This window comes from Rhamphochromis sp. 'chilingali' (assembly GCF_963969265.1).
Source record: "Rhamphochromis sp. 'chilingali' genome assembly, chromosome: 13".
Classification (NCBI taxonomy): domain Eukaryota; kingdom Metazoa; phylum Chordata; class Actinopteri; order Cichliformes; family Cichlidae; genus Rhamphochromis; species Rhamphochromis sp. 'chilingali'.
Window position 1 is genome coordinate 13,908,169 of NC_137940.1, and position 21,101 is coordinate 13,929,269.

A 21,101-nucleotide genomic window follows, 5' to 3' on the forward strand; every position below is an offset into this window, starting at 1 on the left:
GTGAATTTCATTCTGTTCTACTTTAGAGGCTTCCTCTCCGAAACTGATAGATTATAACACTGGAATCAGTCCAGCAAACACAATTTAATGCATATTTTTATGCTTCAGGTCTGTTTTCCTGTGTTAATACATATACGCATGCATAACGTTCAGAATCAGAGAGATTTTATTAAGCCCAGAGGGAAGTCAAGTAAGTTAAGTCATCGTCCTTGATGCATTTGAAAACTTTGTCAGACTGCTCATGTGGACGCTCCATGCTGACCACACTTGTAGTTTTCCTGCTGATGATGAGAGCTCCGCCTCCTTAGAACTGGAGCGTAACCAGCCACGTTGAGGTTGTTTGTTCGGATGGATGGGTGCAGAGGGGGGGGAGGCGACTCGCTGATGTGCAAAGCCATCTATGTGGATATAGTCATGTGGTGTGTTTTGTGATGTGAGCCCCCCCTCTGTGAATTATATTGTCTGAGTTGTAGGTTTGCATTCCTCACCATGAAATCGATGTTTCTGTGACTCCAGGAGTTACTTATTTGGGAGATTGTCATGTTTCTCTGTGCAGGATGCTGATTAGCTCTGAGGTATTTGCATTTTTGGATTTTACTTGGATGGATGATTGGAGTTGCAGTTCTCTGTTCAGTCCAGAACAGAAAACGTAAATTACTCTATGAATGACCTCCTTTTCAGGATGTTAATATGAATAATATGTTGAAGACGTGTGAAGCATTTTTTAGTCCATGTGTAGTTTCTTTCTAATTGCCAGATGAGACTAAATTTGAAAAAGAGAGGAGTGTTTATGATTGAGTGAAATTTCCAGCAGGCCGTCAGAGCTGCTGCTGCTGCTGCTGCTGCTGCTGCTGCGTGTCATGATTCGAAGCAAAGACGCTGTTTGATTGTTTGACTGGAACTGAAACTTTCACGTTATTTCAAGGTGTTTGTTCTGCATGCAGCCAGGTGCTATCTGATGGGTTAGCATCCACAGAGTCCATCTGAGCGTATATTGAAGCTGATTGGTCAGAGCCTAACCAGTTGAGCCTGAGGTAGAGATGGATTGATTGTGATATTTGATGGCTGAGCATATGATGTGTATAATAGGATGGGTGGTGGAAGGGTGAAAAAACCATAAAACAAGTTCAGGGAATTTAAAGTTCCATGAAGTGATGAAGGAGATTCTGTAGAAACAATAATGTGTCATCTGCATATCGACTGATCTAATATTATGTGTTTAATGTTCAAGTTAATTTGACTGCTGTTTAATTCTACTCATATTTGTCCACATCAACAAAACAAAACATAAGTTGTGGATGGTTTTCTCTCTCTCTAAGTTTCTCATCTCCCTCATATGTTGGGTTTTGAGTATGACCCACAATATTCTCAGTATTGTGCCTGAATGCAAACCATGTAACAATCAACGAGCACAACAGCTGAACATGAAACAGCTGGGAAGTCAGCTGGGAATTTTCAAGAGGTACGCTTTTACTTTATAAACTCATAAAACTGTCAAAAAATAGTAAAGGGTGGGAATATCACTACACCCATAACTGCATTGGTAATGTCAGGTACTTTCCTGGAGACAGAAACAAAGAAGCTTCCACCTTAATCTTCCGCAGTGAGTGTTTTGAACGTCTCCCCTCACATGTGCTTCAAAACAAGTAAAGACCTGAAAGTGTGTGTGTGTGTGTGTGTGTGTGTGTGTGTGTGTGTGTGTGTGTGTGTGTGTGTGTGTGTGTGTGTGTGTGTGCGTGCGTGCGTGTATGTGTGTGCTGCATATTAATTACAAATTTCAACCCTTCTCTGCATGTTAGAAGAGAAATTTATTTTTCATTACAAATAATAATTTTCATAAATAAGTCCTTTAAAATGACATTTTGAAGTTTTGTGTAGTTGCACAGTTGTGGATAATTGTTGTGCTTTCAGCATAAACTGACCGTGTTACATGTCCAAGCTGTGACTCCCAATTACACTTTTTATGATAAGTAAACAGTCAGTGAGAGTCAGTCAGTTAGTTGTCAGAGGTAGTAAATAACTCGGAGCGCTGCAAACGTACTGCAAACTCCTTTGCTTCAGTGCAGGGGAGCCAGAGTCATTAAACGCTAGCACAGTATTGTTTTAGTAGATCATGCAGTATCTTTTCCTGATTTTCTGTTTCACCATCATGTCGGGACACATGCTCAACATTTAAGCGACACTCGGATATGATTCCACACCTTCTGTGACTCAAAGTCTTCTGTGGGTGACTTTAATCGCCAGGCTGGTCTGTGGGCATCTCTCTGCTGGTGGACCAAACAAAATCAGGCTCATGTACACTTGGTCAAAACATGTTGCCTGGCAACCCAACCCGGTGTTTGACTGCGACTGTCGCCAGTTTGAACTTTGCCAGGAGCCTTCAGCAGATGGATGCAGTTTATTACTAAGAAAGTGTTATCATCACTCTGTCAGTATGTAAATAAGATGCTTCAAGAATTCTGCCGCACGTATCATCACGTGGCACGCTGAGTACATTATACTGAGTCTGCTGTGTGTTCCTGTTATGAGAACTTGGCTGTTGGCTGCTCACCATTAGAAGGGAATTCTTTTCAGTGTTGCATAATTTTATATTATATATTTGTGAGAACCTACACAAACCTCTGAGGCACCAAAATAAAACCTCTGGATATATATATATTTTTTTATACCAGAAGTCCTGATTTGAACCTTACCGTTACACCACGCCTCCAAGGTAAACACTTTATATGCCAGTTTCCGAGAAAGCTGGCAGGTCGGAGCAGCATGGAGAACTTCCTTTGGTTTTTTTTGTGAAAAATAAGCAGACATGAGAGCGCGAAGAACCACAGCTCCTCTGACAAGTTGGTGCTGACAACGATCACTTTCCCACTCTCCAAAAATGGAGCTCAACTCCGTTTGTTTTCTCCATCCATGCGCTCCACTATCCCACTTCAAAAAACAAGTTTTATGACTCCTAAAATGATGACAGCCCACATCTTACAGTCCACAAGGCCCTTGGTGATGTCACACCCTAAACTGAAACGGTGAACAGGGTTAACACTGAACCTGGTAAACATCAGCATGATGATGTGGGCATTATCATCGTGTACCGGTACATTACCATAAAGCCTCACTTTGTCCCAGAGTCTCCTTATGCCGTGTTTGGTGGAATAATTCATGGATTCAGTCTGTCCCACGCTCCACTGTCTGAGGAGCCATTTGTTCTCCTTTCAATCACACGGTCAGCTAAAGCTTTGAATCTAAAACTTTAGGACTTACACACTTCCTGTTCCTTCCTTCCTGGCATACCTGTCAGGGCGTCCTCACCCCTTCACCCGGTCTGTGGGCGGAGACGAGGACGTGCGATGGGTCACATGTGGTAACATCAGCTTAGACCTGGCCCCAGGTGCAACCCATTTCCAGATGGCCTGCAAGAAGAGGCCAATGAATGATTGATAATTGGGAGGAAACGGCCTACCAAACCAGCTGATGTAAAGTAGCTGAGCTCATATTTGATTGCCTGAAGCCTGTTTCCTCGCCTTTGGGATGCGTTTATGTGGGAAGCTGCCAGAATCACGCCTCGCACCTTCGGGAAATCGTTATGAGGCAATTAGCCTGAAATGACTTGCAGGGCTTTTTATTCCACATTAGCACTGACGGCTGACTGATGGCTCATGCTGCTCTGTCACTAATTTGAGTTTGAATCACACAACGTTTGAATTAGTCAGTGACTCTTATTATGGTGGGGAGCTGATGCCTTAGTTCAGGACTGTGACTCAGTCTGAAATGGTCTCTGTGTTCTTACTTATTTAAAAGTGCATTTTGTAACACGTGACCTTTGGCGACCTACATTTGGTAGGTTTATCTTACTTGCAGCTGAAAGGAGGAAGTTATTTAGAGCTCAGTCTGGTTTGTTTCACTGTGCTGCTGACAGTGAAGTAAACTCACTGAGCGGTCTTTGTGTTTCAATAAATACAAATGATAATATTAACATTTGTGCTGAATGAAAACAGAGTTTTACGGAGATGCTTTTCTGTTTTAAGACATTTTATGAAGTAAGTGCAAACCTGAAGGCACTTTTCATGTTTAAACCAAAACCATGGAGTGTCCAGAGATTTGCTCTGTGATCAGAAAGAGGTTGTCGAAGTGAGCCACTGAGGATTTATTTGAAGGTATTTTGGTTTGTTTTACAGTAGAAATGACTACGTGAACGCCTGCCTAAGGTGAAGTTTTCCACCTGTGTTAATCTTTTTCACTCTTTTTATTTTGTGGGTTCCCACAGTGACTGAGACTGGTTCACTCCCACCATCACGGCTGCCCAGGGAGAACTCCTCATAGTTAATTCATGTCGTCTGCTTGTCGTGGTCCTGGCTCTTTTAACCAGTATTTTATATTCATGGGCTTCTGTTTAAATGAATGTCTGTTTGTTTGTGGTCTCGATTTTCACCTTTGTGTATTCCCTCTGTGTTTCCTGCCATGCTTAGGTTAGTCTGCACTTCTCTGTTAATTATTGCTCCTCACTTTACCGTCTTCAGTTTTATTTCCTCGCTGTGGCGATTGTCCACACCGGTGTTAACGTGTTAGCCCAATCAGCTTTTGTATATTCAGAGCTCCAGCTCTCGCCTTGCTCTTTGTGATGTCTGTTATTATTTCCCAGCAGTTTTTATCTCCAGTGTGTCTTCTGTTTATATCTGTGGACTCTTTCTTTGCCTAAATAAAGGTTTCGGGTCCACATTCCTGCACACATGACACTGGTCTGATTACCCAATCAAACCTTCACTTTGGAGCCAGTATTGCTTAGCAAAATAAAGAGGTGTAGCCAGTGGCACCAGAGCTGCTAAACTCATCACACCCAGGAAGTTCAGGAGAAAACGGACCTCGTTACCGATGCCATTAATCTGGACTGCTGCTCGGCTGTGTCTGCATGCAGTCTGTGTTGCGCTTTCATTTATCCGGGGCCAAATTAACCCTTCCCCACCGGGGAAAGCAGAGGATTCATTGAGAAGGACTCAGTAGTGATGATGTCTTAACATAATCACACAGAGTGGGCGTCCCAGGCCTCCTGACCGTTTCTATCTCCAGGCAGATTTCACACAGACTGCGTGGGCCTTTTCTATTCTGATGTTGGGTTGGTTCGTGGACTCTTATTGTCCTTCTCTGCCTCCTCCGTTGGTCACACATCATTACCTATCCCATTCAGGCAGACCGCGTCATTGCATTATGTTCAGGCAATCATCCTCCGACTTTAGACGAGCTTTATGGCTGTGAAATGTGCTCAGTTATTCTTGGCCCTTGATTATATTATTACACTGAAAATATCCTCTATTATTTCCAGCAAACTGGATTTTTCGAAGGTACTTCTAATTTATAACCCATTTATGAAACTCACATCTGTGATTTCACAAGGCTTAAGTGAAGTTTTACATCAACTATATTCAGTAATTACAAAATTTATCACATTAGTGTTGATTGATCATTCAATTAAAAACAGACCTGGACTTTTCTCTTAATTTAGCTTCTTTCTCTGCATTATTTAAAGCTTTGGCAGCTCTACCGGTCAGTGAAGCAGTAACAGATGATGAGTCATCATCATGAAAACAGGTGCATGAGGGCAAGGCACACTTCTTTTAGTTGTGTACGATGCGTCAGGACCGTCAGGTTAATATAACGGCAGTGCATGTGTTACAGCATGTCAGAGGACTGTAATCAATGATGGCAGTCAAATTATCCGACCATTGTTAAAAATTGAAATATTTGTTGTGAAAGGGCCTCTCATTCTCTGTCTGGAGCAAGCTCCTCCCACTTCAAACCAATGTTCTTCTGATTGGCTGTCCCTCATGACTTCATACAGATCCAAAGGTAGAAAAGGAGCTACTGGAGCTACTGGAGCTCAGCAGGTCATCTACTGAAGGTGGGTTGTTCCATCCCTGGCTGCTCCAGTCTGCATGCCAAAGTACCCTCGGGCAAGAAGGAACCCAGAGCTGCTCTCAGAGCGTGAATGTGTAAATGAGCCATGTTGTACAAAGTGCTGTAGAAAAGTGCTCCAAACAGAGCTTCATCGTCAGAGACCAACGCATGAGTTTACAAAGTGATTGTTAGTCTGACATGTCTAATTACTGTCAAAGACATCTGAACACACTTTCTTCTGTGTATGAGTGCATTTTTCAGAGTTGCCGGTGGACAAAAGCAGCAGACGTACCTGAAACATGGGCCGCTAATCAGAGGTCTGCTGTCAGAATCACAGCAACAGGCCAAACTACTGTTACTATGGCTACAGGCAGGCTCATCTGCAGGAGGTTTGGAGGTTTTGGTTTTTCTAACAGAGAACATACCAAGTCTCCGGGTGGTCCAGCACGTACTGTAGGAGCCAATTGGCTTAAAATTGTTTCAAAGCTGGATAGTCTACGTCTGCATGGAGGCGACGGAGTCACAGCCAGACTGTGGGTTTGGACAGTCAGCAAATTTTGATCTCAGAGGCCATTTGTCTCTTTGCATGCCTAAAATTGATCAAGCTTTATTGAACCTGAGCATGAGTAACCGCCTTGAACTAAGACCAATTTCTGTGCAAGTTGTCAATCTTTCCAAACAGCTTTCATGCCTGTCCGGTTTCAGAGCATGAATTACAAAGTCAAGCATTGGTCCCCGTCCTGGTGTTTCTGCAAAGAGAGCTCCTGCCAGTCATCTGTCAGTCCAATTGCTGAACCTGACGTGAAAGCACTGATGCTGCATCGCATATGAGCCGAGGAAAATGAGCGCAGGCAGCACTGCGACGCAGTTGGCTAAAAATTTTGCTCGAAGCCTAAAAGAATGGCGTTAGTGGACGGCACGCAGCCTTGGGGAGACGTGTTCAGGATACATGATGAGACCAGTTGTTGTTGAGGAACAGTTTGGATTTCAAAGCGCCTGGAAGTTGAATTTAAAATGACCTTTCATTTGTAGCCCTACTCCCTTTTAAATGAACTGGAGGGATTTTCAGTGTAAATTCGGTCTAGCTTTAAAAACAGTGTTGAAGTGGACGACTGCCATTGTGCTGATTAAAGGTGCGCCGTTGGGAAAGATGTGAATAGATGTGTGAACACACACAAGGAGGATTTTTAAGGAAGGGTGTTTCTGCATGATCGAGACAAATAAACCTGTGTGTGTGTGTGTGTGTGTGTGTGTGTGTGTGTGTGTGTGTGTGTGTGTGTGTGTGTCTGAATGATTGCAGTGATCATGATGGTGTTTGCTTCTCTTGTGTGTTCTGCAGTTCGTCTGATTCAGGTGGTGTTTTTTTCTCCTGTGGAATCTTAAATTGTTCCTGTTTTTCGTGGTTTTTATCTGTTTTGTGAGGAAAATTTATCTCAAAGTTCTCCACTGGGTCTGATTATAAACAGTATTCAGTCAGACACCTTCAAACCTTTTCGATTTTCTGAAACTGAAATTCTGTGTAGCAAACTGTGATGACTGAAACAATGTATTTCTCTGCTCTGCAGCTCTGCAGCTGAAACACTTGACAGAGTTACTTGACATTTCCAATCACGATGTTAGCGACACTCAGAAAGCTTGGAGGAGCTTAATTTATCTGTGCAAACAATCCACTGAACTCTGTGCCGCTATCACCCATCATCACAGCCAGAAATATCCTGATGATGCATCGCTGTAAATGTCAGGTGCAGTCAGGTCGTCACCGCGCTTCTTTTATTTCAGTGCTTCAGGTTTCTGATCACAGACAATAGAAACTGATTATTATAAATATATATTAGTGCTTTCATTCTGGGCCCTGCGACAGACTGGTGTTTTTTTTTTTTTTATTTGTAGCAGAAACACACACCAGTCTCAGCAGTTGAAATAAGTGGGCTGAAATAAATGCAAAATGAGCTTAAAATCTGATAAAACATCAACAATATGAAGGTCTCCATCCATTTGTGAGGCTCCAGCACAGAGCAACATGGATTCTCAGGAACAGCAGTGATGAAATTATGTAAATGACAAGTGTTATTGACAAACTGCAAGATGCTCATCAGTGGAACATGCTGGAGTTTCTGGCTTCTCGTTCATTAAAACAGGTGCTTTGGTCTTTACAATCCTAAACCAACCACAGATTTGTATAAGACCAAGGTTGTCCTTCTAACGTGTCTAACATTCACCCATCCATCTGTCAATACATACTTCCACCCATCTGTATATCCATCCTCTGGCCACTTACTTCACTTCTTCTCAGGGGACACTGAGGTGTTCCCAAGCCAGTACCAGTCATGTCCAAAACACCAGTATCAGCTCTGAGCTCCTTCCAAATGAGCAAAGTGCTCATCTTACATCTGCTGCTTGTATCTGTGATCTCATTCTTTATATATCTCACTTTATATTGTAAGGCAGACCCTACAATAATACATACAAGAGAAAAACTTAACAATCACATGACCCCCTATGAGCAAGCACGTTGGCGACAGCGGGAAGGAAAAACTCCCTTTAAACAGGAAGAAACCTCCAGGATGAACCAAGCTCAGGGCGGCCATATGAAGCGATGGGGTGTCATAAAACCAGAATTTTCCCTAATTAACCGGTTTGAGCCCCTCATGACTATAAAGAAAACAAAAATGTAATAAAGGAAGTTCTTTGCTGTCACACTTGACTGTCTGTCACTTACAATGTTCGTCTGTCTGCATATACGGGAATAGCCCCCAGCTGAGGCTGCCGGAGCTGTCACAAACACTTCACCGCGCTTTCAGCTCTGACAGCCGCGCTTGGAAAGCACATTGTGTTTCCTACCTTTCTGCTGCTTCTCGTCTGCACTCCTTTATGCTTTAAACGCGTTTCATTGGTGAGGTAAAGATAACAGAACTTAATTAGGCCCAAACTTCGGTCTCACAACTCAGAAACCAAAACCTGTCGTTCAGAAGTAAACCTCAGCAGCTGCAGCCACACTTAAAAGACCCATCAGAGCAAAGAAAATAATCTCGAGTCCAGCGGAGAGATCGCCGCTATCAGACCCTGACTGAGCAGCACACAGGCAGCTGTTGGTTGGAAATTGGAGGCCATCCTCGCTGTTTACACACTCTTCTTGTGTGTGTGCGTAAACTTGTGGCCACGCTTGGATGAGCAGAACAGAGAAAACGGGTTTGGATGGACAGGGTGGGGTGTGAGGCTGAAATGGCATTTGAGAGCAGACAATGGAGTCTTTTTCTCACTGTTATAATAAAATAATGTGAAACAATATGCTTTTAGAGACAGCGCTCTCAGAGGAGCATGGTATGTTTAGATGATGTTAAAGAAGAATTATTTTTAGGAGCCTGCTGTAAAGGACTAACTCCTGATTAAATTTGGGCTGAGCCGCAACTTTGCACTGTTTAACGAGAAAGCCAGAACATGGGAATATGTATGTCTGAAACCAAAATCCTGACGACTGAAAACTACAAAGATGGCAGCTTCCACATAGATGACAATGAGAGGTCAAGAACTTTATTTTAATGATAAATTTTTAATTATCAGTGAGATCATTATCCAGTGATTATTCATCAACAATTATCATTATTGCCAAAGAAGAATCGCAATGGCTAAAGCAATGATGAAGTCATCTGATAAAGTCTTCGAATCTAAGGACGTTTCTCGGCCAATAAAATAAAAAAGGCTGTAGTACAGTTTTATTTTCTCTATGCTCACCTATAGCTGTGAAAGCTGAAAAAAGAAAACCGGACAATCGATGAATCAGGGCTTCTGAAACTTAGACAGATTTTATCAGTACCATGGACGCCCGAAGGACCAACAAATCAATGGAGAGGCAAATAATGAAGATACGGCTCCCACCAGGGAGGCAAATGCCGCTTGACCGATTCTTGAGAGTATTTCCGCCGTTGTTGCCAGCGATGGTCACTACTAAGATCTCAGTCATTAAGCTCTTTAAAAACTCATTAAAAACAGTTTCTTTATTTTTAAAGGAAAGTTATTGAGTAGATTTTGGTGAACTCTGATTAAAATAAACATCTCACATCCTGACATGGAGGAAAACCTAAAAGTAATGAAAATGAATGAGCTGAAAGTCTAAATAAGTGATAATCATTTCAGGTATCTCGGTTCAGATGATCAGTGTCTATTGGTTGCACAGCCGCTAATGCACCGCGAGCATCGTCATCGTGGAAATTTGTCAAAGCCAGAGCGCCGTGTCTCTGGAGGAAGTTCAGTTTGGAGATGAAATCACTGATTCACATGTTCTCACGTCTCCCTTCTTCTTCTTCTCTGAAATTCCCCGTGGATGTGGCCAGGACTTCCTGCTCCCTCCATCTTTAATTTTCATCTCTCTGACAGAGACCTCAGAGTCCCGCTGGATGTCTCACCCAGAAATAAATTTAGCTTGTTTCCTGACACTGTGTCCTCAGATGAACATGAACTTTCTAGAGAAGCATTTAAATGATGCATCAAGCCTGGCTGCTGCACTTCAGAGACCACTGTGCACTCAGCCCCACTCAGATTCTTTGTTCATTTTATTTGTTGATAATATTTTGTAAATGCTCTCTTTAATATTGTGTAAATGTGTGGCACAGAGAACAGAAAAAAAGGTTTTGGTGTGTTTTTATGCTGTGTAGACGAGCTGCGTCACCACACCCTGTGGCATTTCTGCAGATTTGATTGCATCAGCTGCGGTCAGGTGGTGAGGAGGGGAAATGACTGCGAGCAGGTGGAACTAACAAAACAATCTCTGAACCGGTTCTGTCGGCCCACCTCAGTTGACTCGACAGATCCCGTGCACGCTGTCACGTGGCATTGCTTGACACAGTAAGAGTCGGGCAGCTTCAGCTCTGAGAGGACCTCAGTGAAGACTTCTGAGAGCTCAGTCCAGCTCTCACTAACAGTCAGCTCCATGCAGCCAATCAGTGACAGCTCATTTAGTTCAGCCACATGATATGGTATCCCCTATAGCTGTAAAAGAATTTTTTTTATACGTGTGTGTTCATATTTCAAAGGTTTGGCTCTCCAGCTGTCACTCACCAGAGTCAGACCAACTGAGAATATCAAGCTCAGAGCCAAGAATGTGCAAAAACATTATTTATGTGCATTTAGTCTTCACGAGGAGTAAGAGAAACCAGATGTTCGGTCATGGATGATGGAGGTATTTCCCCGCTCATCTGTCCCCTCTGAGCTCCTAATTGAGGCTGCTCTGTGCTGATTACCTAGCATACCCAGCATTACCCAGCTTAACTCAGGTCAAAGTTCACGTTACCTGATGTCTTTCATCCTTCAAACCCACTGCTCCACAGCTTCTCTGTTTGTCTTTCTCAGTCTCTCTTCTTCAACAGCAGAAAGCCCTTTTTGTACGTCTGCAGAATCGTTGAGGAGCAGCAGAGGAAATTCCTGCCTTTGCCGTCTGTTTTTAAGCACATTTGCTTTCAAAGGACGTCGGCTGTGTTCTTTCCAAACCCTTTACCTTATAACGTACTTGGATGAGACATTACACTCAATCTGAAGAAGTCACAGCTTAATTAAGCGCGTTTTGACGAGTGATCAGGAGCCGGGTTACTGTGTGTGATGCTGGGGTGTAGCCTTCTGTCAGGTGTGTAGTCACAGTCCCAAACAAGACACAGATGCAGGTGTCCTGATGTGTGTTTGCCTCCCAGCAGCTGGCCTTCATTCTTGCTTCTCATCCTGAAGACGTCGTCCATCCTAAAAACTGATGGACAGTGATGGCTATTTAACCCTTACTGGTGTTGTCACCTTGATGTCCCCCATCATCATGTGACCACTGAAAACACGTGTTTGTCCAAACTGTGCATTTATTAAATCAGCGAAGATGCTCAGGCGAGAACCAATGTTCCATCAGACAGAACAGAACAACCACTCCACACACTGATTGGGGTTGGGCGTTAGGGTTAAATAGGCGGGACATCAGCCTTTAGAACTGCAGAAGCCACTTGGATGAGAGCTGAAAGGGCCTGACAAACCTGAAGAAGTGCAGTTTTCTTCATGCTACCTTGACCTGGAACACTGAGAACCTACACAGACGTCCTCTTGGGTTCAGACTCAGAGACTAAACAGTATTGAGTGTGGTCCCGTGCTGACCTTGAACAAGTTCAAGACATGAACAAGACATGCTCCTATCAGCACGGTATAAATATCACAGGGTTATCACATATTTCATCCATCTGTTGGATTAGCTGCACTTCACTGTCACTTTTTAAAATAATGGCTTCAAGAGCAGGCTGTCCTCAGCTGTGTGTGTATCCCCAGGTATGGGTCAGGTGTGTGTCCTAATGTGCTAATGTGATTGCTGCACCGTCCCTTTTTTATGGAGCGAGCTCTGTGTGAGAACAGCTGTAAACCTGGTGACAGGTGGATCGTCATATGATTTACTCAAACTTTACTCCCACTTTAGAAAAAAACTATGAACAACAACAGTGTTGTGCTTGGAAATGTTGAACCTCTTAGTTTAAGTGTCAAAGCGTCAGTTCGCTGAAAGTTTGCTGTGGAAGTTTGTGTTTAAGGTTTTGACAGTGGAGTTTAAATCCTAAATAAAATCCTTTTCATCGGACGGTGTGGCCTAATTGTTCATTAAGGAGCAGACCACCAGCAGTTGTAGCGAGTGAACATGACTCTAGCTAATGATCAGTAAGTGTGTGCGCCCAGCACTGCTCTAGCTTCTGCAGCTGATCCATTAATTATAAAAGCAAAATGAGCCGAGACTCTCACCAAAGCCAATATTTGCACAGCGACTTTCGTACCTGTCGCCATGTTAGAAGCCAGGTGATACTGCCATAATGAGCGTATCAATGTCTCATTTAGGGGAAAGGTGTACGTGACAAACTTGACGTGAAGGATTATTGTGAAGCCTCTTGATTATTTCTTGGTAACGATGCTTCTGTTGAGAAGTCAGCGTTCCCGTTTGATCTGATTAGTGCACTGGCATCACGGATCAAAGAACAAGCCTCATTTGCACACTATCACTTTGCCTTTGAACCTCGGATGCTGAGAGGGAAATCATTTGGCAGACGGGGACAGGTTTCTGAATTCAGCACAGAGGCTCATGTTTGCATGTTACCAATAATGTGGACAGTACATAAAAGCCACAGATAAACATCTCTAAACGTCACTTTCTCCTGTAGAAATTTGCATTTTCTCATGTGGGGAGATGTTGCCCGCCCAGCCATGTCAGTCGCTGTCGTTCATTGTGTTTTCCCACCTCCCCGCCAGGCTGTGAGCTGTGAGAGAGACAGCAAACCTCAGAAGGATTGCTGTGATGCATTACCGATGTCAAACAAGTGTGAGTTTAAAGAGTCGCTTTCTGAGATCTCTCAAACCACAGAAGTGGCTCCAGGAGCTTCGATTCATAACTCACGCTGGCTGGACCCGAGACATTTTCTAGAGGTTATACGCGTGCGGGGGCGAAAATGCAACGCCTGCAGTTTTAGCCTGTATTATTTATCATATCATATTCCCCATGTTGGATACCGAATACGCAACATGTCAGTTCTGTATCTATGACCAAAGACGTCTCGGTTATCGCTGGAAGATGAGCTTTGTCAAACAGGCGAGTGTGTTTTTGTGTTTATGCTCCTGATGATGACAGTTTAACCTCAGTAAATGCTGTTTGTTGTGTTTTGGAGAGAAGTGATTTGTGTCCGGGTTTCTGTGGATTATACAAAGATCGTTCGCCTGCTTTGACCTTTTTGTGTCTCAGGCTCAGCACAGCTCGACCCCAGGAGGTGGAAATGGGGTCTTTCAAACAGGCTGTGTATGAAAGTTGATATAGAAAATCAGAGCACAGCTTTGAGGTGCAGCAGCGACGCTGGAGCCAGGACATGAGCACCTCTGCCATGAATAGCATGAATCCGCCAAACACTGAAAGCACTTTGATTTAGGCCCCTTTGTTACTAAAAGGGCTTTGACGCAGCGGGGGCAGACTCGGGACCTCTGAGGATCTCTAACCAGGACGTTAGCATCAGATCCCTGTGTGGTCCTGTGGGCTGCACATAGCTAGAAGGGCCTGGAGGCTTTTAGACCTTCTGTGTCGCTGTTTTTATTACTTTCAGACTGAATTCTCTGTTTTATCTCTTTCTTTGTAAAATCCCATGCGGTTGGTACACCTGTGCAGGTTTCTGATTGGTCACCTGCTGCTGCAGACTTTATTTATTTTGCTTCTGCTCGATAGGATGCACTCACACTTTGGTTTGTTGATCTTCATTCGACTATCCTGTGCTACAAAGCCAGACTAGTGTATTACTGAGCTGTGTGAGCTTTCTGCTTCTTAAAGGGTTTCTCTTTTTACCTGGCTAGATTACCATGGTAACTGGTGCTGAACTGATCACCTGGTTGGCAGCAGGTCATGTTCAGAGGTTCTGTTTAAAGCTAGCTGGAAGCACCACGTCGTCACTGATTCTTGTTTTAAGAGCGTCGAATCATCACCATGAAACATGATCACACATAGTGTCCGTGATTCGAGCAGGGGGCGCTCACAGGGACCACTTAAAGCTGAAGAAGGGTCACGTGACCTGTGAAATGCCCGTTTTACGCCTCCTCTCGACCTGCAGCAGTGTTGTGCAGATGAATGGTTTCACAGAAGACGATTGCACTGCATTGGTTTCAGTGCTTCTTTCACGCTCATTTATCAAACCCAAATGACAAAATGTCTGCTGCGAACTTTGGTGACGATTCAAACTGATCAGATAGGTACAGCATAAATGTGTCCACCTTTGTTTCTGAGTGTGCAGATGCTTCTGGCTCTCAGCTTCTGCTCCATACTGTTTTACCTGCAGGGGAGTTTGTTCCTCGCTGTGACTCCCGAGTCTCTTTTTGTTGTTGTGAAACGTATCCATGCATCCTGAAGCCTCTCCGAGTGCTTATGTAGGTGGAAGCAATCAGTGCAGCAGAGGAAGAGACCTCTGCTTTTAAATACACAGGATATCATCACTGCTGCACCTGGCTGCTTGTTCGGGTTCAGCAAGCTACCTTGGAGATGGAAATAAATCTCATTTGCATCTGAATGTTTTCAGTGACATCCTCTTAGCCAGAGACACCAAACAAGAACAGGTAAATCCATCTTTACCTGAATGGAGCTTTTACAGCTAATGACTAGCTCCAGAGGCTGAACTTAATGAGCCGACGCAAGCAGGGAGCAGGGCTGATTTCTTGTTGCTCCACCGCGTGGTGCAGGCTGATGAAAGAAAGATTGTAATATTGTCTGTAATAAATGCCACATGAGGGGTCACTCTGCAGTTTTAACTCTCTCTCACATAAAATGAGAGCTGACAGCCTCTCTGTATCCTGCCTGACGAGTTCTGACACCTTTGCAAATATCAATAAACATTACAGCAGTGTTTTCCAAGGGTAGCTACGCAGGCAGAGACCACCCTGGCTAACTTCTTTTACTGTAAGGCGCCTGAAATGTGACAGAATCCTCTCAGTTCAGAATCCTAGCAGGCTTTTAGACTTAAACTGACATGGTGTTGTTTTATCTCCCTGCAGCGATAGCATGCCAAAGCGGATGGCCCTGATCTGCTTCCTGTCTCTGGTCATGCTGATGAGCATCTTTGGAAACCTGTTGGTCATGGTGGCCGTCTGCAAGGACAGACAACTCAGGTGGGAACGACCTTCTTCTTAAGGGCGCTTCTGTGTAATTGGCTGATGTGCATGAGAGTAAATCAGCAACAGTCAGAGCAGCACTTTTTTTTTCACTGCCTGTTTCTTATTTAAATATTTTTTTGATTCCTGGTAATGGTTATTGTTGGATCTTTAGCGGATTCAGTTTTTTCTTAGCTGCTTTAGATGTGAATCCCTCCCTGTGTTCCATCCTCATGTGATGAGTTTGTGTTACGTTCACGTCTGTGTTTAGTGATCTCACTTCCTTTATTTTGATAGTGTTCCTTGTGCCTTAGTTTTGCTTCCTCGTGTCATCCTGTGATTTGGTTCAGTTGTGTCTCGTTCTCCCTGCTGTCTCTTCTTCCTCCAGCTCCCCTCTGTGTGTATTAATGTTTGCTGTCACTCCTTCTCCTTCTTCAGTGTGTGATGTGTATGTGCTATTTTCTCCTTTATGGACTTTGTGTTTGCCTCCACGGTCTGTAACATCTACAGAATCATGGCAGAAACTGCTTCTTCGTGTGTGTCTGTATTTTCTAAAGTGGTTTCCACCATTGCAGCTCTGATCTTCATGAAGCAAAGGAGAAGGGTGTATGAAAAGTGAAGGAATTAGAGGCGGAGTCAGAGGGTCAGGCTGAGGATGGAGGGTCATGTGGGAGCTGCTGTCACCTCAGTGCTTCAGTCCTCCGTCTTCACCTCGCCCTTCTCTTTGTCCCTCTCTCTGTCTGACGTCTCTCATCTTTCTTTCTTTGCCCCTCTCATGACCTTTGACTCATGGGATGTAGTGTGTGTGTGTGTGTGTGTGTGTGTGTGTGTGTGTGTGTGTGGCATGTTGAAGTCAGTGAGTGACGGCATGTCTGCTGTGATGTCTTACGTTGCTGAGGTGAGAACATTTATGTCTTTGTTCTTTTGTCCACTGGGAAATGCTCAGTGGGGACGTCCCTCTGGTGAACATGGGCGATAAAGTAAATAGGAACTCTTTGCACATCATTTACAGGAATCATGAGTATCCCAGGTAGGAACAGCTGTTAGATTACCAGTGGTGAGATCAGTCACTGTGACGGTGGTCGTGCCTGTCGGTCTGTAAAGGCTCACATACAGTTGGTGTGTGATTTGTGTGGTTTTGGGTTTATATGTGGGACAAGTGCTTATGCAAACCAAAAACTGTAAACAAAAGATGGACAGTGTCACATCTCCCATTATTTTCTGCAGCCTAACATTAATCAGTCATGTTGGCTTTTTGGAGCCAGAACTGATCATATTTGGAGGATGCTGAGCTCAGTAACATCCAGATAAAATCATTGAATCTCACTGTGCCCCAAAAAGTCTTGGACAATAATGTTAGTACAGTGACCTCACAGCAGCCATGGTATTGGTCACATGATGTTATTAAAAGTGCCTCAAAAGGCTCCAACAGCGCAAACCTGGCCCAGAGGTCCAGTTCAGGAACTCCAGCCGCCTGTGTCGCCTCCACCTGTCAATAGAATCGGGGGCTGTGTGTTTTGGCAGGTACGCGTTGGCTTCGTTTTTCAGACCTGGAGGCTGACACCTGACAGCGAGAGAAGAGAGTCACTGTGAGACAGACGAACAGTAGCTTACGTTCAAATATTTCTGTCCTGATGGGAGTTTAAAAGAGTTTAAAGTGAAAGTGAATCATACAGCAGTCATCAGATCTCAACTCAGTTAAACAATGATGAGTAGATTATTAATTAATGAATTAATTTTTATGTAGGGCTGGGCGATATGGCCTAAAATCCATATCGCGGTATAATTTGAAGCACGTGCGGTAACGATATAAATATCGCGATATATTCTTTTCTTCTGTATAACATTTTCACAAAAATCGAGAGTGTTCCTTATGTATGAATTCTGGTTGTGCTTACTGACCTCGAACAGATTTTGGCGTGCAGAAATCTGTTAAAAAATGTTTTAGTACAACTTTGGTAAGCCGCACTGCTTGATGGATTGTCAGAGCATTACGGCTGCTGTAGTGAGAAGCTTCGCGGAGTAATCTGGGTCCAAAACTCCGTCCACTTCAGGTCCCAAAGTCAAACGAACACTAAGAGTTAAAAACGGTCTAAATTCTTTCATATTTAATGAAATCATCAGCGTTGGTCCTTTACCAGGTGTAACAATTAAGTTTAACATCCATGCATCCATGAAAACAGAATTTATTAAATTTAACGGAGTTACAAGTTCACAGGAAGTTAGCTCGCTAGTTTCCACCTAAACATGACATACCATGTTCCGACTGAGAGATTTTTGTAACTAATTAAAATGTACAGCTCTGCTATCACTTCCAACATAAATGAAGACAGAAAACTAAACAGCAGTGACGTTTGCAGGGTTCCTGAAGTTGGACTACCTGGTATATAATGTTGTGCTATGTGACGTGATTGCTAGCGACGCAGCTGTGTTAGCATAACATTAGCACAGTGAAGCTGGAGGATGAACGCCAACGATTTTTCCACTCGATAAAAGTTAACGTGAGGGATTGTGGTGGTTAGGGACAAATGCAATCGCATAGCAGGATGCTATACACGGGCCAAACTTCAGTCAGGAGAACAACTGAGATTATTCATCCACAATACGAGGTTAGTTATTAATATGCTGCAACAACATGGGAATAGAGCAGCTGCGAGAGAATTCAACATTAATGAATCAATGCTACGGAAGTGGAGGAAGCGCAGTTTTTGGCTTTCCCCATATTTCAAAAGTGCTTCATCTCTTTGCTATGACTGTCGCCCGGCATAATTTGTAGATGATAATGGTTGTAGCCGCTTCAACATGCGCTATCGCGGTAGAGCGGTATAGTCAAAATCTCTATCATTGGCCAAATTTATATAGTTGCTATCGTATATCGTTTATATCGCCCACCCCTATTTTTATGGTGGAAATCATTATTTTAAGGAGATGTTTTTCAGAGAATCCATGTGAATGAATAAAAAACGGTTCCAGCAGCTCATGGATGACTATCACCCGTCTGTTTGTAGTCTTGTTGTAGTCAGAGAAACTCAGATTACAGCATAATGCCCATTCCTCCTGAAGCTGCTTTTCATGTGCCTTTGTAAACGTCTTCCTCATCCCTCACTGCAGAGTCGCTCTCACTCAGTCTGGGACCAGCTTTTCCAAATTTATAATCCCAGTTACTAAATTAATGGGAACCCCCGATTCATGGTCACCTGATCCAGCCCTAACTATATGAAGGTTTGAATCTTAAAAGTAGAGATAGTGTCTGTCTCTTGAATCCAAACTGGAAGCTGCTTCCACAGAAGAGGGGCCTGAAAACTGAACCCTCTGCCTCCCATTCTACTTTTAAATACTCTAGGAACAACAAGTAAACCTGGTGCTCTCGAGAGCACCAGGTTTACAAACCTGGTGCTCTCGTAAACCTGGTGCTCCTCATTAATTTGCGAGGAACAAATTAATGAGGAACACAGCCATTTGGTGATAATATAATATAAGATAACATTAGCAGCTCAATATGTCACAATCAGAATAATTTATAAATAATAAAAACTGCTGAGTAAGTCTCTGTTTCTCTCATAATCTTTCATCTGTGGTTTGAAATAACCTGAGCGCTTTATTCTCGTAACCAGTAAATCATCGAGGCAGAGGTCGGGTTTTTCCACAGCAGCCAGGTCTGTGTGAGGGAGCTCAACAGCTTAGAGGCATTTTACATGTTTACCTAATGTACAGTACACACACACACACACACACACACACACACACACACAGTAAACACCAGCAGAGGGTGATTCAGAGGGTGGTAAAGCACTCATCATGAAACATCACACAAACAAAATCACTGTTACCACCTTTTGTTTCTCTCTGTGTGTCATGTCGAGTGTGTGAACACACACACACGCTGCAACACAGTGTGTGTGTTTATAGACACTGAGCAGCTCTGCGAGCGCTCGCTGTTATAAACGGGTCGCAGCAGAAACTTTGCTTCCACATTTCTGATTTTGTCTTTTAACATCAAAGTTTATTTACATCATTTACAAAAGTAAGAACTAAATTCATCAAATAAAATAGTTTAAGTGAAAAAGAACATGAAAGAAAAGACCTTTCCAAACGATTCATTCATTCTTTCCATTGTTTTATTTCTGCCTTTGAGATTGTCGTTAAATTATCCCTGCACTTCATTAAAGTGCTATTTGGAGTCGTGTTTTTAGCTGTAGTCATAAAATATTTGGCTGACTTAATTGAGTTTGAAATGATTTTTTCTGATTTAAATGAATGAAATAAATAACTGTGTATCCTCCAAGGATTAATTCGGTGTAATTGCTGATTTCAGGGTTTTGTGCTGTTTTTTTAAAAAAAAACATTAAAGTTTAAATTCCTTTATTATTATTCCAGACTGCACCTCTCAGAAATTCCTCAGAAAGGCAGTAATGAAATAAAAATCCAGTTATGGGGATTTAATTGAACTGTAGAGTTTATCATTCCCATTAAAGCTTGTCTTTGTGATTGTGTTGTTGCAGACGCCGTCGAGGCCTCCGGCTCTATTCTGCAAAACAAGATTACAAGCTTTGTGCTTTTTATCGGCATTTGTTATAAATGCAGATGGTCGTTTAGTTTACGTGGCTTCGCCATCAGGAGGTGACCCAGCCAGAAATAGTTTGACTGGACAGGACAGAAACGTGATGAATATGAGAGCATCTGAAATGATTCCTGCATGTTTGCTTCTCCTCTCTGACCTTTCTGTTTGAATCATCTTTTCTTAGATCTTACATGTTGGACGTCCTCGTCACACAGTCCCTGCTAATAAAGTTTATTTATTCAAAGGACTTTCAGCTAAACACAGTCTGTCATCCTGACTAAACACAGTGCCTCCTCCTCCACCTCAGGGCTTCTTAATGCTTCTAAACTGCTCTGAATTATAGCCAACACAGCTCCGTGTGTGCGTGTGTGTGCAGGATTTACTGCAGGCAGAGGTGTACCGGCCTGTTCCAGAGCAGTGGATGGATGGAAAGCCTTCGCGGCCTTTCCCTCGTACTGAGGTTATTTATAGACGCGGACATTGACAGCGCAGAGACGAGGCGGCTGACTGACCGACTTTTTGTCTGCAGAGCTGTTAGTGGTGGTGTTTTCTGCCTTTGAGTGAATTACTGACTGACTGCTGTGCAGCTGCCTTTTTGTCCATCAGGTTATTAGTGGCATCACAGACAAACTGTGATGCCACTAATCAATAGCTGAAATTGATTTGTTGCACACACAAGTCCAGGATTTTACAGCTGACTGAGAGTGGCAAGCTATCACCTCGTCTCAGGATTTCTTTGTTTTGTCAAACTGCAGTAAGTGTGTGTATGTGCGTCTGTCTGTCCAAGGTGTGTGAGCAGTGAAGCACAGTTTAAAACCTGCAGAGTGAAATCCATAGAATGTACTTAAAAAGATGGAAGTAAAGCTGATTTGGGGAGGGGGGGGTGGGGAGGGGTGAATGCTCCATCATTTAGAATGTTAGAAATGATGAATATGATGGCCCATCGTCGGATAAAATAGATGATTTATGGCAGTTTTTTAACACCTGGATCAGTGTGATGTCATAGAGAGTGGCTATTTCTAATGAGGTCATCTCA

General features: G+C 43.2%; 1 protein-coding gene across 1 annotated transcript in view; it reads left to right on the forward strand.

Annotated features, from left to right (window-relative positions):
* Window positions 1–21,101, forward strand: part of htr4 (5-hydroxytryptamine receptor 4) — a 194,704-nt gene that overhangs the window by 79,135 nt on the left and 94,468 nt on the right. Inside the window, exon 3 of the mRNA XM_080900575.1 lies at window positions 15,409–15,522. Within this exon, the coding sequence (XP_080756701.1) occupies window positions 15,409–15,522 (114 nt within the window). The remainder of the gene's footprint in view (window positions 1–15,408; window positions 15,523–21,101) is intronic.